At 52.5% G+C, this 24065-nt stretch overlaps 1 protein-coding gene across 1 annotated transcript in view; it reads left to right on the forward strand.

The window, feature by feature from the left end:
- Nucleotides 1-786: 786 nt before the first annotated feature.
- The window catches only part of RIN3 (Ras and Rab interactor 3), a 96971-nt gene continuing 73692 nt past the window's right edge, over nt 787-24065 (forward strand). The window contains exons 1-4 of the mRNA XM_014536449.1: nt 787-879; nt 1690-1821; nt 2450-2583; nt 20095-20296. Of these exons, the coding sequence (XP_014391935.1) occupies nt 787-879; nt 1690-1821; nt 2450-2583; nt 20095-20296 (561 nt within the window). The remainder of the gene's footprint in view (nt 880-1689; nt 1822-2449; nt 2584-20094; nt 20297-24065) is intronic.

Below are 24065 nucleotides of genomic sequence, written 5' to 3' on the forward strand. Positions count from 1 at the left end.
TCCGACAGGAACTGGCCAGCGTGGCAGCCGGGCAGCCTCGGCAGCTAAACAGTCGCCGATGAACTGGTCGCCTGGCCTGGACCACGGGGAGTGTGCGGGGGTGGGGAGGGTTCAAGTTTAAATGGCACAGCAGCTCCCAGTGTCGGAGGAGAGCCCTGCTCTGAGACCAGGGTCTGTGTCCAGGTTGGCCACGAGGGGTGCCAGCCTCATGAAGGGACATTTGCAGTCCATCCTCATGACACACAGGTTCAGAATCTGTAAACTCGCCTACTTGCCAAAATGCATTTGTTACCCCCAAAGTGTAGTGCCTGGGGAGTCACTTGCAGACGTGGCCGATGAGGAAAAATGTGAATCTCCTGACACGCACGCCCCCACCTGAGGCCGCATGAGGGGACGCCCAGCCTCCCTGGCCTAGTGCTCACACTTCAAACAAGTGTCCCTGTCGGGGTCTAGCTAGAGCCGCGTGTTTCACACTTGTAGGCCTTTTGCGGATGGTTTTGCTGTTGAAAAGGTCTACCATGTCTGGTACTGAAGTGCTGTCCAGTGTTGGTAAAAGCGAGAAGGCTGCACGGGGCCGCCCGGAGGACACGTGTGTTGGATAAGCTGCGGTCAGGCCCGAGTTACCTGTGCTGTCGGTTGTGAGTTCAGTATTAATGAATCGATGACACATGCTAAATAAGGTGTCTTTGAACAGAAATACACACAAAACCAGGTGGTGTGTTGATCCGTTGACAAAAATGTGATCAGAGGTTGGCAGGAACCTACCCCTGTGCCTTCCCTGGCACGATGGTTCGGAATTTGCTAATTCAGCGCTCATGGGGACTTCATGGAACACAACTGCCCCCAAAGAATGAGAGTGGCTACATCTCCATCATGGAGGTAAACGACCCCAGATCTCTGCCCGGCGCTGTCTGCGCGCCCCCGATCAGCAGTTCAACCCTCTGGGTGAAGAAGTGCCCGTCTTATGTAGGGTCTTTCTTTAAAATGCACACGTCCTTGCGATATGCACTGTCCCTCCACTCTCTCAGCCCGGTCCCTGCTCCCCTCCAGTGAAATTCAAGGAAAGGACAGTTCCCAGGAAAAAGTGTGATTTCATATCCGGTGATTCTGATAGAAGAATCTAATAGAAGAATCGATCGAGGCCAATGTACAGTGGGGATTGTTGGCATTCAGAGACTGGACACTTACAATGACAGCAAGTATGTCTCGCGGGCTGACTTCAGGCCCCTTGACTAAGAGCTTTATCTGTTAATGGTCACAGCCTGTGAGGCTGGGGTTACAGGGCCCGATGTACAGGCGAGGAAACTGAGGCACCATAAGCAACTTGATCGAGGCTCCCCGCTATCAGTGGCAGAGCCAGGACCTGAATCCAGGTTTGTCCGAGTCGGGGACCTCTGTCCTGAGCCCCAGAACTCCCTGCAGCCCTGTGTTGCACCCCAAGGTTGCAGGGCCCTGCTGCGCCCCTCTATCCTGGTGTGCCTGCTGGGACCTCCCCCAGCCTCCGAGTGTCCCCGAGGGGGTGACCTCCCAGCCCCCCCCTGAGTTGGCCGGATGGACCAGATGAGGAAGTCCAGCACCACCCACCAGTCTCTCCGAGCCCCAGCTGCCCCTGCAGCCACTGGGTGTGGGGACGGTGCCTGTCAGGCGTGGGCACTGCTCCTCACAGCTCCTTGTTCTCTCCCCCCCCAGCGCCCTAAGGACCCCAACGTTTACCAGCCAGTGTCCTCGCCTCCTCCAGCCTCCTGCTCTTGGGAACCTCCTACCAGTGGCTTCCCTCGAGCTGGGGCCCAAGCGGTGCCCCCAGGGCAGGGGGTGCCCATGGTAACAGGGAACAAAAACCTACAAGAGATGCGCCCTGAGGGTGGGATTTCGGGCCCATTTTGTTTTAGCGGCATCAGGACTGCATGTGCACATGACGGCTCCTCCCCCCACAGAGGAAATGTGGTCACCACACTGCTAGGTGGGTTGCAGGGTGACTCAGTGTCACCAGGGGTGGAAGGAATGTGACGCTGCAGTCGTTTCCTGCAAGGCGCAGGCGGGGGCCGAGTGAGTCCACAGCCTGCCCATGGGAGGCCGCTGTCAGGCATCACTGCCTTCAGCCCCTGGGCTGGCTCGGTGCCAGACCCCCCTCCAGCTTAGAAATGGGGGTTCACTTGGTCAGAACACATCCCCCACACACTGGTCATGTGTCACCCTTCCAGCAAGCTCTGAAGCAGGGGGGTGTGAGTATCCTTCTGCTCATTTCCTTACTGAGGGATCGAGGCTCAGAGAGGGAGGGACACTTCCCCGAGGACACCCAGCAAGCCTGTGGCAGAGGCTAGAACAGACTCCAGCTCCCTTCCCAGGGCCACGCCTTTTCTGCCCTCTCCCAGCCATCCAGGAGGAATGCTGTCTGCAGTGACCATTCATGGAGCCGTCGTGAGCTCTGTGGGCCACGCTGCCCTTGCAGCAACCCTCTGGGCTCAATACTGTCCTCAGCCTCATTTCACAGACACTGAAATCAGGAGCAGAGGGGGATTCGGTCAGGCCCCAGACCCCCAGGGTGAGGAAAAGAGAAATCCGAGCGGAGATCCAGCAGGAGGGGTGAGTCATGTCCCCCGTGGGACACGTCTCCCCTCTCAGCCCAGTGTCAGGTGGGGAGGAGAGGCCTGTGATCTCCTTCCCGTTTCCCCAGGGGATGGGGAACCACTGAGTCAGCAGCAGGCAGGGCCTGAGGCCGGGGTCACAGTGGGACGTGTCTTGCGGGTCGCCGCAGGAAATGGGTGCTCCTGGAAGGAGGGAGGCCAGAAGGGGCCAAGGACGTGCCTCCCCGGAGCCATCTGAGCCTCCTGTTTTCTGAGCCTGGTCCATCCCTGGGCAAGGACTCCCGCAGCCCTGCAGGGACAAGCCTGGGGAGGGCTGGGGTGGAGTCCTGTGCAGAAGCCAGACCCGAGAAGGTCCTTGACCTGCCCCCAGCCTCATGGGGCCGCTCCTGAGAGAAGGGGCCCTTAAGCCCCGGGACAGATGGCCAAGCGAATCTCCTTTCCTGAAGAACTCTCTGAAAAGGGGAAAGGCTAATGCAGATAACACGCAGCATGCATACAGTTTCCTTCGTCGTCTTGTTCTCTCGTCCTAGTTAAAAACAAGTCCCGCACGTAGCACATGAGTTCACACACTGAAAAGATGTAGTGGAGATACGGCCACTCTCATTCCAGTGCCTTAGCTAGTAGCCCTGTGCAGCTGTTTGATAAATTAAATTGATTAAAATGAAGTCACAGTCACACTAGCCTTCTGTCAGGTGTTCACAGCCACAGGCAGCGAGTGGTGACCACACTGGATGGTGCAGACGGGAAACATTTTCACCTTCACGCACAGCACTTGCGACGGAGCAGCTAGATCAGCGGTTCTCAACCTGTGGGTCGCGACCCCTTTGGGGGTCGAACGACCCTTTCACAGGGGTCGCCTACGACCATCAGAAAACACATATATAATTACATATTGTTTTTGTGATTAATCACTAAGCTTTAATTATGTTCAATTTGTAACAGTGAAAATACATCCTGCATATCAGATATTTACAGTACGATTCATAACAGTAGCAAAATTACAGTTATGAAGTAGCAACGAAAATAATTTTATGGTTGGGGGTCACCACAGCATGAGGAACTGTATTAAAGGGTCGTGACATTAGGAAGGTTGAGAACCACTGAGCTAGATGGTGAACTGGGAAGGCCCTACCAGCTGAAAACTAGTTGTTGGAATCCGCTGGGTCTAGGTTCCCATCTCTCCTCACACCCAATGCCATCTGATCTGCTCAGCTACTTGGCCCTGTGGGTAGCGGGATGCTGCTTCCCATTTTTTCCCAGATGAGGACACTGAGGTTCAGAGAAGGTTGATGGGCCACAGGTAAGGGGAGTGTTGGACCAGGTTGCTCCCTAGGATAGAGGCCTGTCCCCTTGGCTAGTCCACGTGGCCGAGGGATAGCCCAGAGGGGCCTACTGTGAGCTTGTCCAGTTCCAGCACTTTCTGCTTTGTTGTGTGTGAGGGAGAGACCCAGATCGAGCTGATCTTCGGGAAGACTGTGCCCCAGGCATCCATTCTTCCATGTTTATTGTTTCCCCTGAAATGTTCCCCCATTGCTTTCTGGTCTTCACAATAGTACACACTCCGTGTAAAATTTTGGAATGTACAGAAATGTGTGAAGAAGGAGGAAAGAATCTCCTAATCTCAGGATGAGCGCCTCCCCCCAGCAGAGCAGGGCGCCTGGTGCCTCGACGTGCCCCCCAGTCCTCGGCGGAGCCTGTCTTCATAATTCTCATTCCAGGGTCCCTGCGTCCTCCTGCCTTCGAGAACCTTCACGTACGCTTGTTGGCCATTTGGACGTCCTCTGTGTGAAGTGCCGGTTCAAGCCCCTTGCCCCATTTTCTTATTCGTTCCATCTTTTCCTTCTCGGTGTGTAGAAGCTCTGTGTATACGCTGGTTCTGAGCCCCTGGTTGGTTGTGTGGGTTACAGGTATCTTCTCCCATTTGGGGCTGGACTTCCATCCCTCTTCGTGGTGTCTTAATGAACAGAAAGTCTTCATTTTAATGCAGTCCAATTCAGCAGTCTTCTTTTAAGGGTGTGTGTGCGTGTGTGCACGCACTATTGAGAAGACTCTTGTCCACCAGATTATGAAGACATTCCTTATTTTCTTCCAAAAGATCTTCTGTTTTGTTTTGCACACTGAGCTCAGGACAGTCTTCCTGGAACTGGTTTTTGCAGATGCTGTGAAGAGGAGTCAAGTTTCTTTTTTCCCCATGTGGATACCCAGTTGTCTCAGCACATTTTGTTGCAAAGACTGTCCGTTCTTCAGTGCTCTGCTGTGGCCACACATAAATCAAGTGACTGTGTATGTGCGGGGATGTTTCTGGACTAGTCTGGTCTGCTGACCTACTTCTCTGTCTTCATCAGTGTAGCTGTAGAATAGGGCTTGGTATCCAGCAGAGCAAACCCTACCCCCTTCATCACACGCGTCTTTGATATCTTGGTCCTTTGCATCTCTCTGTGCCTTTTCACAAACACCTTTGGGTCTGAGCTGGGATGGCACAGATCCTGTAGATCAGTTTGTGTAGAGTTCACGTCTCGACAGTATTACATCTTCCACTCTGTGGGCAATATCTACCCTCCCATCTCTTTATTCTCCTGTTGTATGTTTGTAAAGTTTAACCTTACATCACAAGCAGGCACCTGGAGGGATTTGGCGGAGGAGTTAAGGTCATGGGACTATACACTCACAGACTGCCAGGGTTCAAATCCCAGCTCTGTCACTTTCTAATTTCACAGCCTTCATGAGCTGCTTAGCTTCTCTGTGTCTCAGCTTCCCCCTCTGTAACATGGGAATGATAACCAGAATGATACGGTTGTTTTAAAGGATTAACTTGAAGTTTATGTAAAAGCAGTTAGAGCAATGCCTGGCCCTCCCTCAGAAATCTCTGGAAACATTACTAATTTATTTTTTAAGTAGGTGATACATTCACAGATGCACAATAAAAGTATAATTTTAAAAAATGCATTCAGTGAAAAGGTCTTCCCACCTTCGTGCCCTGTGGCCTCCTTCTCACACCTGGCCCGCTAGTTATTAATTTCTTGTGCCTTCTTTTGGGGTTTCTTTAGGCAAATACCTGTAATTTCTCTTTTTTTCCCCAACAGGGGAGCACAGGCTACCTGCTGTTCTGTGTTCTTGTCATTTAACCACAAACCCTAGAGACCTTTGCATATCAGTACACAAAGACCTTCCTCATTCTTTTCTTTAAAAAAAAAAAAAAAAACACTTGCATAGTCTCCATTCATTTACCTGGTCCCTTTATGGCATGCATTTAGATTATTTCCAGTCATTTCCCCATTTCAGACAAGGCTCCAATGAATCCAGTGAGTATCTTTGTCTCTGCATCATTTGGACATGTGCAACTCTACCTGGACCGATCTGTGATCCTGGGTTTGCATTAGATTAAATATCTGAACATGCTTCCTTTGTAGGCCAGAAATGGTTGAATGTTTCCAATTTTATATAGCACTGATATTTCCTGACCCACTCGATCATTAACAAAATTCTACTGAACACACGTTCTGTACTGAGCCTGGGCACAGCAGTACAAGCGACGATCACTGGGAGGCAGAGTTAGGGGAGGAGCCGGCCGTGTGACAAGCGGTATTGCTCACCATTTGTTTCCAGTTTGGGGCGACTGTAAATCCCACTGCAGTGAACATCCTTGTCCGTCAAACGTTATCTGCATTTTTTTAAAATATATTTTATTGGTTTCAGAGAGGAAGGGAGGGGGGGGGAGAGAGATAGAAACATCAATGATAAGAGAGAGCATTGATCGGCTGCTTCTTGCACACCCCACACTGGGGATCAAGCCTGCAACCCAGGCATGTGTCCTGACCGGGAATTGAAACGTGACCTCCTGGTTCATAGGTCGACACTCAACCACTGAGCCATGCCAGCTGGGCGATCTGCATTTTTAAATATGCCTTTGAGATAGATTCCAGAAGGGAGATGACCTCCCATGTGCAATCTTAGCCCAAACAAGAAAGCGCAGTTCCACACCTGCAGTCCCCTTAACGAGAACCGTTCTTGTTCAAAGTCCCAAATTGGTGGTTGTTATTTCTATTATTATTATTTGCAGTTTTAAAATTTTATATACAAAGAGATCACACGCTGCAGGCAGGTAGCTGTCCTGAATGACCCATTCCTGGACGTCCACTCAGTCCAGCTTAATGAGCCTGTGACCTTCCCGTACGAACGAGAACCCGGCTGGATTTTCTCCGATGGCTGCAGTAGAGTTGCTGGTGACCCACCCCTCTTGCTCTCTCTGAAGCAACGAGGCAAAAGGCCAAATTGTTTTAATTCTTTGTTTTTTAACATACTTTTATTGATCCCAGAGAAGAGGGGACAGGGAGAGAGAGATAGAAACATCAATGATAGAGAATCGGCTGCCTCCTGCACACCCCACACTGGGGATTGAGTCTGCAACACGGGTATGTATCCTGACCAGGAATCAAACAGTGACCTCCTGGTTCATAGGTCGATGCTCAATCACTGAGCCACAGCAGCTGGGCTTAATTCTTTTTTTTGAATAAGTGGTGGAGTCATGTGGCTCAAATTCAAAAGGTACAAAGGGTGTGGGGTGAAGTGCCTCCCTCCACCTCTGCCCGTCAGCCTCTCAGTCCCTCACTCCTCAGCGGCACCACGTGGTCACCCTCCCTGTCTCCTTGCAGAGGTGGCCTCAGCCCATCTCACCGTCCATGTGTCACCTAGACACACGGGGCCTGCCCAGTGCCCTTGCTGACCTGGGTTCTTGTGTCCCTGCTGCCTCCAGCTTCAGTGCCAGTCAGGAAACTAGCCCCCCAAATCCTGTCTCCTCCAGGAACCATGTCTATGTGTAGTGAACTTTCTAAGGATTGTTTTGGGGGAGCAGAGAAGGAGAGAAATGTCCGCTGCTCTTTCACTATGTGTAACTATTATTGTCATCATTATTATGATGATGAGTCTAGAGTGGTGTTTGGTCCATAGTATTTGCTCAATAAATACTTAGTGGATGAATGGATGGATGATGACATGATGGGGTGTTTGCTCTATGCCAGGCGCTATCCTGAACTCTTTACAGCAATCCTATAAGGTAGTAATACTTACATTATACTTAATATAAGTATAAAATATAATACTTATACTACTTACAAGTATTATATTTTATACTGATATTAAATGTAAGGAAATTGAGGCAAAGAGAGGTTTAATCACTTGCCAAGGCAACCAAGCTGGGATTCTAACCTGGGCTGCCTGGTTCCCGAACTCATGTTTAAACTACTGTCAACACAGCCCTGGCCAGCACTCAGTGCCTCATCGCACACAGCACTGGGGACAGGGTTCTAGCCCAGGCTGGTGTCGGGTGGGGAGAAGCCCTTAGGTGCACCCATTTTCATTCTTGGGGGTGCTTTTCATTCTTGGGAAGGTTAAACACCCCGCCGTCAAAATCAGGAAATCAGGCAGGCTGAGTCTGGTTAGGCTGGATCAAGGGGCCAGAGGAGGTCACAGAGGGAGGGTGGAGCAACCAGGGTCCCAGGAGGTAGGGTGTCTAGGGCTCCCAAGAGCACAGAGCAGCCAGGGCCAGAAGGCAGGCGAGGGAAGCCGTGAGGCAGTGACTGGAGCGGCTGAGGAAGGGGTTTCGGGGGGACAGGCCTGGCATAGTGGGAGCAGCCACCAGGAGGGCCCGCAGCACTGAAGCTGGTGCCCCCGCAAGCTCCACCGGGCCTCATCTGGGCAGGCACAACCCCCAGGGGACAGCCTTGCACCCAGCAGTCCTCCTGGAAGGCAGGCTGGGCGCCGGGCCGGGCCTGACACACGCCGAGCAGCAGGGCCTGCAGCACACACAGGTACGGAAACTTTGAAGGCCTTCAGCTGCTAGACCCCTTGATGTGGTCTGTGACGTGCAAGCAAGACAGCCTGACCGGCTCTCAGCACTTCCTGGGTCCGGAAGACCTGCCGGGGCTGGCTTCCCCCCAGAAGCTGCGGGCAGAGGCCCACTAGCTGAGCCCCAGGCTCCTTAAGGCTGACATGCTGAGGGTCTGGGGCCTGAAGCTGCCCCTGTGCCCCCCTCATCATAGAAGGCCTTTGGTTTCTGGGCAAGAGAAACCCAGGGATCTTGGTCACACAGGATGTTCCGAGCACTGGCCTGGGATCCGCCAAGGCCCCGTGTCAGTATTTAGCCCGTGGACCTGGGCTGGGGGTGTTTACCACGTGTTTGCCACGTGTTTGCCACTATGTGTGTGAGAGAGGCTGATTCTGAGCCCAGCTGCGTCTCTCCCATCCCCACATGGCCGCCACGATCAGCCAGGAGCTGTGGTTTCGGTCCTGAGTCCACCCAAGGCTGGGCCAGAGGTGAAGCAGGCGGCAGCTGCGGCTCAGCTTCCACACGTCCAGGCAGAAGCATCTGGCAGAGAGGAAGCCACAGAGGAGCTGGCCTGGCCGCCCGCCTTCTCCCGGCTGTTGCTGGGGCAGAGCCAGCCTGGCTTAGCAGAGAAGCCCTTAGGTGGCGTCTAGCCAGGGGTCGGTGAGTCACAGAGTCATGGAATTCATGGTGCTGGAAGCGCCGTCGTCCCTGATCTGGGCCACGCTCAGTAAAGGCACCACTCGGAGCCGGGGAAGACGTCACCGAGAGACCCTGACATTCTCTCTCTGACCCGCCTCCAGCATAACCATCTAGGCAGCTGCTGCCAATCACCTGGGTTCCCATGGATAGTCAACCGACCTGCCGCCTCAGATCCTGTCCAACCGTCTCATCTTTCTGAAGAGGCCGCTCACTGAACCTAGAGAGGGGGAGTGAGTTGCCCAAGGCCACTTAGTGAAGGACAGACCAGACCAAGGTCTCCCGAGACGGAGCTCGGAGCCACGTCCTTTGTGTCACACCCATTCTGTGAGTGCAGCATTTGCCGTGTCACTCCTCAGCTCACAAACTCCTGCCTCCCTCCATTTCCACCATGTGATCCCCTCGAGTCCAACAACTGCGAATGGGGATGGTAGAGAGGATTCCAGGGTGGGGGGAACATTCGAGGCCGAGGGCAGCCTTAACCCCATTGGTGCTGCAGCTGGTGGGCTCCCAGAGACCTACTGTATCTATTCGGGAATGTTGCAAGCTGCTTGTTAAACCATTGACAGCTTCATATCGGTCATGGTGGGAGTATTGACACCATGGAAATTGGCAAACACTACACATCAGGACTTAGTATGCTGGGTCCTAGACAAGTGCTTTACTGGCTCCCCACTGATCCAAACCAAATGTCCCCACTGGTCTTTGGGTGTGCTTGCCCTCCAAACGTTCTCAGGTCCTCCTCCCTCACCAACCGGAATTCCTTCCCTGCGGCCTGGAGACTTGACTTCCTCCACGAACTGTTCCCGAGCCTCCATCTCATCTAGTAGTTAGCACTGGCTACGTGTCAGTTGTGGCTGGATCCTTTCCTTACACTCTTCCATTTGATCCTCACAGGGCCTTTTAGGTAGGGGTACAAGCTCCCTGCTGACAGAGGGGGACACCTGGGGCACGGAGGGGTGGAGCGGCCAGCCTCTGTCATCACACCAGGGCCTGTCGGGAGTTCTCCAGCCCCCGATGCCTGCCGCGCTGTTGCGCATCCCCACCAGCATCTTCACCTGTGATCGGGAACGCCAGGGCCTCGTTCCCTCTGGCACCGGCTGCTCCTCCTGGCCCAAGTCCCGTGGCTGCCACAGGGCAGGAAAAGGACCCATGACTTTCCCTGGCTCTGCTCTGCTGACCTCTGTGGCAGCTCTCCTAGGATTTCTCAAAAAGTCCCCGGGGCCTGATTCTTTGGGTGGCCTCATCCTGATTACTTCCAACACTGGCCCCCCAGGCTCCGGACTGAGTTGAGAACACCAAGGAAAAATAGCCGGAGTCTTCGCCAAGAAATGGATGAGCTTGGTGCCTGAGAACCCCACGCCGTATCTGCTCGGCTGTGACAGGCTCTGGGACCTGGGGGCAGGTGTGTGCACGTGGGCGTTTCATTTGCTGTTTAATTAAATATTTCCAGCACAGCGAAAGCTAGGGGAAAGCCTAACAACACCCTGAGTGCCCATACGTCAGCTTTGTTAAATCCTATCTTTTTCCATATTGCCTCCGATCTTTTCAAAACCGGTAAATCATTATAGAACTGGCTGAGGCCTCCTTCACACCCCTCCCCATCGCGGTTTCTCCCCACCCCCGCTCCCAGAGCAGCCACCATCCTGACTTTGGTGTGCATACGCACCCACAATCAAGACACAGAACTGTTGTGTGTGTTTTCATACCTCATCTGCATGGTTTTGTTCCTTCTGTGATTTGCTCCTGGCACTTAACATTAGGTGTTGGGGTTTGTTTGATTTAAAAAAAATTTTCATTTGGCGTGACTCCGGACTCCAAGAAGAGTACAGGAATAGACCCATAAATCCCCGTGTGGACACTCTTACCCAGATCCACCAATTATATTAACATTTTCTCACACCTGCTTGTTCTTTTTCTCTCTCTCTCTCGTTCACATTTTCCTGAACCTTGTGAGGGGAAGAAGCAGGCTTTGTGTCCCTTGACTCCTATTTGTTTCCGTGGGGATTTCCCAAACTCAAGGACATTCTCCTGCTAACCTCGGCACAAGGGTCAAAATCAGGAAATCAGCGTGTGCTACAGACAGGATTTCGGGATTTCATGGGGAGGCGGTGGTTTCTACCCCCTAGCCGCCGGGTGCCAGTCCAGGGTGGATGAGTCCCAGCCTGTTCCCCATTCTCTGTGGATGGACATTGGCTGTTCCGCCCTCTCAGTGTGACCGCTGCTCAGTGACCATCCTCACTGTTACCTTATGCTCTCGAGTGCGTCCTGGGAGGGGGACTGCTGCGGCCTGGGCTCCGGGGTCCCCATCTCGTAGATTTTGACAGATTGTCTTCAGAGGAGTAGGTGCAACCATTTTCATCTTGGGGGTGCTTTACCCCCTTGGTGCTCCGGTGGCTTTTAGGGGGCTGACTGATGGATTCTCACTTCTCTCGGGCCAGTTTTCATGCCGTTGCCATAGCAACAGGTGTTCCTGGGAGAAAAGGCATGACCATACACATGGTTACCCCAGCTAGAATAGCCACCTGTTTGAGGGGCTCTTGTGTGCTGGATGCTGCCGGATGCACCTTCCATGTGGCAGGCACTACCAGCTCCATTGTGCAGGTGAGAAACTGAGGCCCGGGAAGGTTAAGCCCCCGCCGAAGGCCACAATGGCTGGGATGTGGCCGGGGTTGGGGCGAGAGCTCGTTCTTTACCTTCGGGCTGGCAGATTGTGTGAAATAAGCACCGAGTCTCTGGCTGCATTTGCAGGGAGAGGACGTCAGCTGAGAGGTCAAGGCCTCTTCCTGTGACATCCCCCACTCCCGCTCCTGCCCCATCTTCTCGGTCCCTTCCCCTCCGTGCAGGGGGATTGGTGAGCAGCAGTGAGCATGGAGGGGAAGGGGAAGGATAAGGTGTGGGGGGGGGGCAGTGAGTGACTGTCCCGCTCACCCGGGAGGGAGGGCCGAAGCATGGCGTGGCCTCAGGCTCCAGGGTCAGAGTCGGGAAACACTCCTCCCGGGCCTCTGGACGGTCCTGTCCCAGCTCGAGAAAGAGGTGCCACTTCCAACTGGAGAGAGGGCCTTTGTCTGGTACTCACACACCTTGCTCAGAGGGATCGGGCCACACCTGAGCACGGACCACTGCGGCCACGCCTGCCCCTGCTGGCCTGGGAGCCCTGAGAGCCTGGGGACCAGGCCTCTCCCTTGGTCTCATGGTGGCTGGAGGCCGGCCAGCTGAGGTCGGGGTGGTGGACGGGACGGAGGTGGCCTTTTCCCAGTCCTCCCCTTCCATCCCACACTCCCCGGGGTTCTGCCAAGTCTGCACAAGGGGCCTCAGTTCTCTTCCCAGGGAGGCATCCTAGGAACTTCCTGAGCGGCTTCCCTGGGGCAGAGGTGGCCCCGAGCCGAGCCGCATCCTCATAGCTGGGAGACCTCCTGCCTTCCTTTCAGACACGCAGGGCAGGGTCCAGGGGGCCCCACCCGGGGCTGCCACACTCGTGGCTCCGCCTCTGTGCTCAGCGGCCCCCTTGGATGCCTCTCCACCCGGAGCAGATCTTTCTCTTCTTCACACTCACGTTGCATAAGCCTGTGACGGGGACACAGGGATCTAGGGACACACCATGCCAGTTTACTCCTTCCTTCCGGGAGCTGGTGAGAAAATCTCCCCCATGAACCGGATGCTGAGTCCGCCCTGGTCCCTGCAGCCCCGGGCCAGGGGTCCCCGAGTGTCTGACCACTCGGCAGCTGGGCAGTGCAGCCTGGGTGTCAGAGGCTGTCAGCACTGCAGGTTCGAGCGAAGTCCTCTGTTCCCAGGAGCAGAAGGAAAACTAGTCCTGGAACGATTTCTCTTTCTGGTGGAATTGCTCTCAAGTTTCTTAGGCTCATTGTTTTGCCATTAATACTGAGGCAGCCTCTGCAGGGCCCTGAGTGGGGTGTGGCTGCTGAGAAGGGAGGCGTGGGTGTTGGGGTCACTGGTTTTGCCGGCAGATGACATGTCCAGGGTCGTGTGGGCTCCGAGATGGTCCCTGGTAGTTATTGCTGACGTGGCCAGGCTGTTGTAGAACAGTAATCACGGCACTGAAATAGAGCCGGACCGGTGCCAGCTCCGGGGATCCCCAGCTGTGCCATCCTGCCAGAGCCTGACAGCCATCATCATGGCCATGGGCACCGTGCAGTCACAGGTGCGCACCCAGCCAGCTCAAGTCACCCAAGGCCCAAGCCAGCAGGTGCAGCTGCCCGGCCCCGTTACCCCTCTGGCCAGGTCAGAGCAGGTGCCCCTGTCACTCTGCCTCCTCAGGGCTTCCCTGCTCCTGTGACCCAAGGGAGACCCAAACCTTCCCCACCTCAGCTGTTCCTTCTCTAACTTCTCCACTTGCTGTAGCCTTTGACACTTAGAGATCTTCTCCACCCTCAGGTCCCATAGCTGCCAAGTCACCTCTTAGGGGCCCTGCACAGGCCTCTGTTACGGCTGCACCAGCCCCCGGGAGAGGCGTGGACAATTCCTGGAGAGCCGCATCTTAAGAACCGTTGGCCTCTCCGGTGGTTTAGTCAGAGCCCCCACGGATGGCCTCTATGGCACGCGTCACCGCAAGGTTTCTGGGACAGCCAGCACCAGCTGGGCTCGCTGTGTCAAAGGGACCCTCCCAGGCTGTTTCTGTGCCAAAACAAACGTCTTTTTTCATGTCAAGCCATGTGGTTCCCAGGCACTTGAACTTGTGGGTTATCTCTGGGGCCAGATGATATCGTGGGTATGAGCTGAGTGCAACACGCAGATGCGTACTCAGTCACTCTATCCAACGCGCTAGGTCCTAAAATCAAGGCTACCAAGTGGGAGAATTGTAGCAAGAAGAGGAAAAGAAGGATTAGAACTAGGGATGGCCTCATGGCACGCGTCACCACAAGGTTTCTGGGACAGCCAGCACCAGCTGGGCTCGCTGTGTCAAAGGGACCCTCCCAGGCTGTTTCTGTGCCAAAACAAACTGACGTCTTTTTTCATGTCAAGCCATGTGGTTCCCAGGCACTTGAACTTGTGGGTTATCTCTGGGGCCAGATGATATCGTGGGTATGAGCTGAGTGCAACACGCAGATGCGTACTCAGTCACTCTATCCAACGCGCTAGGTCCTAAAATCAAGGCTACCAAGTGGGAGAATTGTAGCAAGAAGAGGAAAAGAAGGATTAGAACTAGAAAAATAATAGTTGACATTGACTATGATTGTGTGTGCTGTGCAAAGTACTTTGAGAGGCATCTTAGCAAATCTGCACGAACACTCTACTAGCAGGACTATTATTATTAGTCTTTTTTTTTTTTTAATGCTAAAGCTGAAGCCCAGAGAGGTAAAGTAACTGGACAGAGATTGCACAGCCTGGATTCAAACCTAGGGCTTCTATCAACAGCAGGCAGGCCTCTTCTGAACGGGCCTTCAAGGATGGGGCAAACTTTATCCCCAATAGTTTACTATAAAAAAAATTTAAATAGAAGAAGAGTTGAAAGAATTTTGCAGTAAACACTCATATACTACCCTCTTACCCTTAATGTTTTTGTATATTTGTTTTATTACATATCTCTATCCATCTACCTTTTTCTTGTTCTTTTTTTTTGCATTTCAAAGAAAGTTTTGGGCGCTCCCTGAATATTTTACAATGCATATCATTAACTAGAGTCCAGTATTTATCAATGGTTCTCTTTTATTGTTTTGGTGTAAAATTTACGCGTGATAAAGTGTAAATACACATACTGAGTGTACCACTTGAACTTCATATACAGTATGAATTTTTTTGCTTCTGGCTCCTTTCACTCAGCATAAAGCTTTTGAGGGTCATCCATGTGGTGTGTGTACTAGTATCTGTAGTTCCGTATTTATTGCTGTTCCACTCCTCCATGCCCCAGCATCTGTTTGTGCATTCTCCCATCGATGGACCCCTGGACCAGTCTGGGGCTATTAGGAGTAAAGCTGCTGAGAGCGCTTGGCTTCAGGTCTTTTGTTTGTTTTTTGTTAAACTTCACCCGAGGATATTTTCCCATTGATTTTTAGAGAGAGTGGACGAGAGAGGGAAAGACAGTAAGAAACATCGATGTGAGAGAAATACATCGATTGGTTGCCTCCTGCATGAGCAAGGCCCGGGCCGGGGAGGAGCCTGCAACCAAGGTGCGTGCCCTTGACCAGAATTGAACCAGGACCCTTTGGTCTGCAGGCCAATGCTCTATCCACTGAGCCAAACCAGCTAGGGCGTCTTTGGGTCTTTTAGTGGACATCCGCTTTCCTTTTTTCTTGGGTATACACACAGGCATGGAATGGCTGGGCCAGAGGGCAAGCGTATGTTAAGGTTTATAAAAACCTGCCTTTTCCCAAAGTGGTTGTGCCAGTGTGCATTCTGCCCAGCAATGTACGAGAGTCCTCATTACATCCACCCTCCACCAAGTGATGGTGGCAGGCTTTGTAATGTTAGCCATGCTGGTGGTTGGGACGTGGTATCTCATTGTGGTTTCAATTTGCATTTCCCTTATGACTAATGAGGTGAGCGCTCTTTCACCTGCTTTTTGGCCATTTGTATGTCTTCTTCTTTGAGGGCTCTTCCAATCTTTTGCTCATTTTATCAATTAACTAGAGGCCCGGTGCACGAATTTGTGCACGGGTGGGGTCTGGCCTGCCCGCCCCAATTTGGCCAATCGGGCTGGGCCGTCTGGGGGGAGGGGATGTGGGAGGTTGGCCGGCCGGCCCCCCCTGGTCAAACTCCTGGTCGAACTCCCAGTCGAGGGGACAATTTGCATATTGACCTTTTATTATATAAGATTTGCTTGTTCTCTGTTGCATGCATGCTTTGCAAATATTTTCTCCCCGCCTGTTGTTTGAGTATTCATTTTCTGAATGAGGTGTTTTGATGGGCACAAGTTTAAATTGTGATGCGTCTGATTTATCCGTCTTTTCTTGTATGGTTCTTGCTTTCTGGGTCCAATGCAATAAACCTTTGCCTGCCCATTGGAGAGAATGTTGGAGGGGGTAATAGAGAACCTGTGGTAGCCCCAGGTGGGGAAGTGCCACTTTTGCTGGGTGATGAAGAACAGCCTTTGTAGGGGAGTCTACAGGGAGGTGCTGTTCAGAAAGGAATACCTGCAGTATTAGGAGACTGATTCCTTAGGCAGTGGGCACCATGACGGCTTCAGAGCAGGGGAGGACGTGATCGCAAGAGAGGGATGGCACAGTCCCGGGATGCTAGAGCCTGGGGCAGAGTTTCTTCTTGGTCACCTTGAAAGCAGGGCGTGTCCCCCTGCCAGGGAGCTGGAGGCAGGGGTGCAGGTTCATCTCTGTGGCTCCCTGAAGACTCTCCAGGGGCCCAGAAGTCACCCAGTCCCCACTAGGACTTAATGGGCCCATTTCTTGCCAAAGAAGCCTGGGGGTTGGTGTGGGCCAGTTGCTAGAAGGCAGCCCAGGGAAGGTGTCCACATACATGGGTTTATTTATTTATTTATTTGGTTAATCCTCACCTGAGGATATTTTTCCATTGTTTTTTAGAGAGAGTGGAAGGGAGGAGGAGAGACAGAGAGAGAGAAACATCAATGTGAGAGAGACACATCAATTGGTTGCCTCCTGCACACACCCTGACCAGGGCCGGGGTTCAAGCCTGCCCTTGGCTGGAATCAAACCCGGGATCCTTCAGTCTGAGGGCCAACGCTCTATCCACTGAGCCAACCCAGTTAGGGCTCCATGTCCATGGGTTTAGAGCTAACTCTCCCAGAATCCTTACAAGGACCCCTGCCCTTCCCCACGCTGACCTCGACCCCTCCCTAGCTCCTGCTACCTCCCTGGCTTCCTTGCAGTTTTTTCTAGACCAGATAACATAAGCCCTGTGTCTGGAATCTCTTCCCCTCGCTAGCTCTGGTCATCATCTGACATAGGCTAGGTCCCTCATTGTCCTTGTCTATCGCCAGCCCTCCCCCCCAGGAAGTGGCTCTATCCTGGCTCATCCCTCCCCCGGGCCTCTCCCCACAGCAAATGCCAACCCTGATCACTGGTGCCCCTGGGCAACAGCACGGGAACTCACAGGGCAAAGAGCCACATCTTCCTGGCTCTATAACTAGGTTTTGGTATGTATGTGTTTTTTTAATCATTTTGTTCTCTGATCTAACCCAGAGCCTAGACCAACATCTGGCACTAGCAGGCCCTCAGAAAATATTCATAGTATGAATGAATGCAAGGCAAACCCCTCATTTCTCCCAGGGGTCACCCAGGGCCACTCAGCCAGTGGAGGAATCTTCCAGGCCACCCTGCCCATTGCACAGATGAGGAGATTGAGACCCTGAGAGGAACCGGACTTGCCCAGTTTGTGGCAGAGCAGAAAGGAGCCTATAGCTCTCGCCCAGCTGCCATTAGAGTCCTCATTGCTCCCCAGGGAGGCCCTGGGCCAAGGGAGGAGATTTGAGGATGATCATCAAGCCTTTTGGTGCCAGAAGATATTTTTGGTTTTCAAGGGGGCGAGGGAGGGAGGGTTAGAGGAAACTAATGGGCCCGAAGTGCTTGTTTTCTGGGTAATTCTGGCTCCTCTGTTTCAACTTCTCTCCCAGAGATGCTGCAACCACACTTTAGGGCTTGGGAAGAGGTTACATCAACAGCAGCTGGGCCACGCCGAATGAGACCCACCAGGCCCCAATGTCACAGCCTGTGGACACCGTGGGGCTGCCCTGCTGCCCCCACGCCCCCAGCCGCATGGTGCCCGCTACTGCCTGGGACACTCCTGCTGTCCTGGTAACCTGGCACCGTCTTCTGTGTGGACCCAGAGGGAAATCCATAAATAGCCACACGCACACACACACAGATCCAGGAGAGGGAGGGCCTCTCGGAGGCTTTGGGGGTGGGGCGTCAGGGGAGGAATTGTAGCACAGTGACGTTGACATGTCCCGCATCACCTCACATCTCCCTGCTCAGGTCTCTGCAAAACCCACCTGCTTAACACAGCACAGCCCTGCTGGACGGTTTAATCCACTTCCCAGGGTCCCTCACCCCCCGGCCCCAACCACCACCAGGACCCCACCCTCCTCTTTAGGAAATGCTGTTCCCTCATCAGGAGTTCTGGGTCCTGCTGCCCTCTGGCCCCTCCCCACGCCCCAGGAAGTGGCTCCATCCTGGCTCATCCCTCCCCCGGGGCCTCTCCTGACAGCAAATGCCAACCCTGATCAGGGGTGACCCTGGGCAGCGTCACAGGGACACACAGGGCAAAGAGCCACAGCCTCCTGGCTTCATAACTAACTACCCCCTTCGGCCTGATTCAGGCCTCACCCCTGCAGACTTAGTTCCTCCCTCGGGTGGGATGCAAACAGCCCACGCAGCCCACCTGACTCCGGGTTGGAGGCACTCAGATGCCATCCCTCCTTTTCTAGAATCACAGTGTGTGTGTGTGGGGGGGGGGGGGGGGCTCGGTCCGAGATCTCGTAAACTGGACCTCTGCTTTGGTTTTGCTGTTTCTTAAGCCCGAGACGCTCCTCCGCCCCCCGCCCTGGCCTGTCCCGTCCTCCTGGTGGGGGCAGGGATGCTGACTGGGAGGGGCCACAGGAGACACTTCTGGAAATGTCTGTATCAGCGCATCCAACAGGTAGAGCACAAGCCTCGTAGGTAGTCTTAGATCTTCTAGTAGCCACATGTAAAAAGAAATCAGTGGAATTAATTTTACTAATGTTTTATTTAAGCCAGTATATCTAAACGATTATCATTTCAGAGTGTAATCAATGTAAGTTATTATTAATGAGCTATTTACAATCTTTTTTTCATATCAATAGTGTTCAAAACCCTGTGTGCAGGTCTCAGCTCAGACCACCCACTTTTCTTTTTTTAATAACTGTGTACACTCAATATTAGTTTGTATGAGTTTCAGGTGTACAGCATCGTGGTTAGACAATCATGTACTTTACAAAGTGTTCCCCCCAGTATTTCCAGCACCCACCTGGCACCATACATAGTTATTACAGTATCATTGACTATGTTCCCTATGCTGTACTTCATGTCCCTGTGACTATTTTGAAACTACCAATCTATACTCCTCAATCCCTTCACCTTTTCACCCAGTGCCCTAAATTCCCGGGCCCCAAACCACCCTTTTTTAAAAATATATTTTTGTATTGATTTCAAAGAGGAAGGGAGAGGGAGAGAGAGATAGAAACATCAATGATGAGAAAGAATCGTTGATTGGCTGCCTCCAGCACGCCCCACACTGGGGATTAAGCTTGCAGCCCAGGCATGTCCCCTGGCCGGGAATCTAACCACAACCTCCTGGTTCATAGGTTGACGCGCAACCACTGAGCCACGCGGGCCGAGCTTGACCACCCACTTTTCAGAGCTCAGTTCCCACATGTAGCTACGGTATCAGACAGCACAGTTTTCTGCCTTGATCTAGGTTGTAGTCGACAGGCATAGACACTGTAAGAATTTGTCTAACTGTATGCTAGAGACTGGTGCATTTCACTGTGTGTAAGCTACATGTTCACTAAAAAGGTTCTTAAAATCCTGTTCAGAGTTCTGCTCGAATGCACCCTCTGGCTCATCCCTCCCCCAGGCCTCTGAACCCACCCTGGGCTGGGATTAGCTACTTCCCTCACATTGTGTTTCTGTGAGGTTCACTCCAATGTTGTCCTACAGCTGGTTGTTTCTATCTATGTCCAATGTTGTACAGCTGGTTGTTTCTATCTATGTTTAACCCATCCGATATAATAAAAGCCTAATATGCAAATCAACTGACCGGCGGAATAATCTTCCTGAACGACCAGTGGGCGGGGGCGGGGCCTTGGGGCCGCGAGGCAGCCAGGGCTGCGAAGGCCTACCCTTGCACGAATTTCGTGCATCGGGCCTCTAGTTTTGTTATAAGCACCGAAAGGTGAAGAGTTCATTCTTTTTAACACCCTCGGGGGCCACTGGCTTCCTAGGTGCTAAATAAGTCAGCAGGTTGCATTGAGCCCCCACTGGTTCTAAACCCCTCTCCGTGGGGCTGCAGAATCGGCTGACCATTTGATTCTGTTTTCAGTCCTAGTCCAGAGGTTGATAAAAGAGAGGAAGAGGAGGAGGAAGATGGCATGGGGCCTTGTCCGCCAGTCACCCCGAAGAACTGCCTTGCTCCCCGGGGCATCAGCGTCCTGGAGAAACTCGTCAAAACGTGCCCGGTGTGGCTGCAGCTGGGCCTGGGCCGGGCCGAGGCGGCCAGGATCCTGCACCGGGAGGCAGCCGGGGTGAGTCGGGGGTCTCTTCGTCTCGTGGTCAGTGGGGCAGGTACAGCTACAGGGAGCTGTGCATTAGCTTTCCTTGCTTATGTTTATTAGCTTCCCAACCAGGGCGATTTTTCCAGAGCTCAGGAGTGAGTGGGGCCTGGTGGGAGGGCTGGTTTCTGTTTGGAGAGCAGGTGTCCCCGCTGGAGCGCAAGGCAGGTGTGGCTGGGTGGGCCCTCTGATTTGGGCACCGGAGGCAGGACTGACACTTCGAGAACTGAGCCAGGTGTCTGGGGACTAGAGAGAACCAGAAGCGGACAGACCTGAGAAATCAATTTACACCCGTATTTACACATGGAAATAGGGGCTGTGTGATGGGGCCACAAGATTTCTTTGGAATCAGGCTCTGTGAGTTGAGCAAATGCTCACATTCGCTGAGTCTCACTTTCCCCCTTTGAAACGGAGCCGTGAATAGCACTTTCCTCCCAGTAGGGTAAGCCCCACACGGGGAGAGGGACCGGTGGGCAGGAAGGGTGAGTCAGCGCTCGCCCAATGCCACCCCCACCCACCCCACGCAGTTTCTCTTACGTGCCCCTTCCCTTCTAAAAAAAGAAGGTACAGTTAACTTGTTCAAATATGCGTGTTCATTGCAAAAAAAAAATAAAACTGGACAAAAGTGATAAAATAAGAAGTATCTTATAAAGTTCTTTGCCACCAGTTTTTTTTTCCAACTAACCCAGTTCCTACAAGTCTTTTTGCTTGTATTTTTTTTAACGACGTGAAATTCAGTTAACATAAAAGTAGCCATTTCCAAATGCACAATTTAACACATTCACAATGTTGTGTAGCCACTACCTCTGTCTAGTTCCAAAACATTGCATCACCCCAAGATGAACCCCTTAGCCCTTAAGCAGCCAGTCACCCCCCAGTCCTCCCTGCCCAGGCCCCGGCAACCCCCAGTCTGCTCCCAGAAGTCACTTTTGCTAGAAGTGCATGTGTTGCTCTCCAGCCCTTTTCTATGGAGAGTCCCACTTCTATGACAGCTCATGTTCACTAAGTACTTCCTGTTCCAGGCAGTCGTCTAAGTTCTTCCCGTGAATCAGCACAGTTTATCCTCGCAGCGGCCCTCTGGGGCAGGAAAAACTATTCTGCCCATTTTACAGATGAGGTAACTGAGATACAAAGTTGAGTGACTTCCCCCAGGTGACACAGGGCGTGAGGCCCACGCTGGAACTTGAACCCCGGCAATCTGGGTGCTCCTGTGCTGTATAGTACACACACGTTTTATGTGACGCAGACGGAATCGTATCTTTCAGCCATTGGGCACTTTTGCTGTCCTCACCTTCCGTGTCGTCTATGATGCTGCACTGTGTCCAGGGGCTAGACCACGCTCATTAGTTCATGGGCTTCGTTGGTCAGTGGACTCCTTCTCACTTTGGACGAGATAAAATCCATCGGGTTGGCAACGGTACCTGGAAATAGGAATGACTGCCACGTATGGGGCCTCCAGCAAAGTCCCCGAGTTGGAGCAGATGCGCCTTCTGTTCCCTGCTCTGCCCTTCCACCCACTCTGCCCAGGAGCTGCTGTATTTTCCAGCAGAAGCAAAGCCCTAAGCTCATGTTCTGCATAAAAGACTGGCCAACTTTACCCAACGTTGCTCTTTGCCTGATCTTATTCATCCTCACAGAGTTGTCTCTGGTATCAGTGTCCCCCATCCCCAGGGAGGGAAATGAAGGCACAGAGACTTGGGCTCACTGGCCTGAGCTCACACAGCTAGAAGAGCAGAGCCTGCAGGGCATGGCCTTCAGGGATGCTGGGAAGACCCTTTGCTGCATAATGTCACCCCCACCGAACTGTCCAACCCACCCCCCCTCCCCCAGTGCAATGCCTTCAGTGTTTTTAAAGATGCAGATACTGTGTGGGTGGTCCTCAGGCTGTGAGCGCTCATAGGGTCTTCCAAGACCACCTGGACCCACTCCTCCTGGCACCAGTGAGAGACAGTGCTTCATCCAGCCTGGAGCCAGTGGTCAGGAGAGTGGAGATCCAGGCCCTTTTTGCCCAAATATCTATGTGACCTTGACCATGTCCACCTCTTTCACCACTCCCCTTCTCCCTTCCCTGCAGCCTGCTTCTCTCTGATAAGGTGGGAACATATTGGCCCAATTTTTATTTTTGTGTGTGTGTCTATGGAGAAACAAGGCAATCAGAAAGCCACCTTTATTCATCCTACACCCAAATGGTATTTTTGTGTGTTTGTTTTATTTTTAGGAGTGTTAGATTTATAGAAAAGTTGCAAAGAGAGTACAGAGGGTTCTCTTATAGATCCCTCACCCGGTTTCTCTTGTTGACGTCTAACATTATTAGGGCACATTGGTCACAATGAATGAACCAAGACTGACACACCCGTGTCAATGAAAGCCCACAGTTTATTCAGATCCCCTTAGCTTTTGCCTAATGTCCTTGTTCTGCGCCACGATCCCTTCCAGGGCACCATGTGCTCGCCGTGTCTCCTTGTCATCATGTCGCATGGCTGTGACAGCTTCTCAGACTTTGTTTTTGACGACCTTGACGGTTTTGAGGAGCACTGGTCGGACATTTTGTAGAATGCCCCTCAGCTGCGAGTCGTCCGGTGGTTAGACTGGGGTTATTCTCATCACATCATCTCAAGGGCACATAGTAGCAACATGATTCGTCACTGTTGATGTTGGCCTTGGTCACCCGGCTAAGACCATTATTTGTCACTTCCTCCACTGTAAGGTTGCTCCTCTCCCCCTTCCATACTGTCCTCTTCAGAAGGAAGTCACTGTGCACAGCCCACACACAGGAAAAAGTCACACTCCACCTCTTCGATTAGCCACATAAATTATTTGCAATTCTTCTGCATAAGACATGTGAATCTTCTTCCCCGTTTACTTATTTATTTAGTCATTGACTTATACAAATATGGACTGTGGATATTTATTTTATGCTGGGGGTTACAATCCAATACTACTTTATTTTGTTGCTCAAATTACTCCAGCGTTGGCCACTGGGAGTCTCTCCGTTGGCTCCTGTGTCCCTTGGACTTGCCCCCTTGTGTGTGGGTTTTGTTTGTTTGCTCATTAGTTTTTTGGAGCCCTCCCTTACTTTCCGTCACTACCAGATGTCCAGGCTTATCTTGTATTTTCTTGTGTGTTCTTGTTAATCCTCACCCAAGGATATTTTTCCATTGATTTTCTTTTCTTTCTTTCTTTTACTTACTTATTTATTTGAGAGAATGGAAGGGAGGGGGAGAGATAGAGAGAAACATCAATGTGAGAGAGACACATTGGTTGCCTCCTGCACGTGCCTGGACCAGGGCTGGGGATAGAGCCTGCAACCCAGGTATGTGCCCTTGACCAGAATTGAACATGGGACCCTTTAGTCCTCAGGCCAATGTTCTATCCACTGAGCCAAACCAGCCAGGGCTCCTCCTGCAGGGGTCGTGCAGGAGGCAGCCGATCAATGATCCTCCCTCCTCAAATATGTTTCGATCCCTCTCTCTCCCTTTCTCTCTGAAATCAATAAAAATATATTTTTTAAAAACCACCACGTCTCAGCCTCAGCCTTAGAAATGCTGATTCTTTGGCTTGGAATGGGGCTCAGGCATCAGTGGGCTTTAAAAGCTCCCCAGGTGGTTCTGTTGTGCAGCCAGGATTGAGAAAGCCCACTCCATGCTATGATACAGCTCCGGAGTCAGCCATGGGAAGGTGGGCCACAAGCGTCCAGAGTGGGCTCCGGCCACTGGGTCACCGGCCTCCACAGGCGCGGCAG

This window comes from Myotis brandtii, unplaced genomic scaffold (assembly GCF_000412655.1).
Source record: "Myotis brandtii unplaced genomic scaffold, ASM41265v1 scaffold1624, whole genome shotgun sequence".
In the NCBI taxonomy this organism is placed as follows: domain Eukaryota; kingdom Metazoa; phylum Chordata; class Mammalia; order Chiroptera; family Vespertilionidae; genus Myotis; species Myotis brandtii.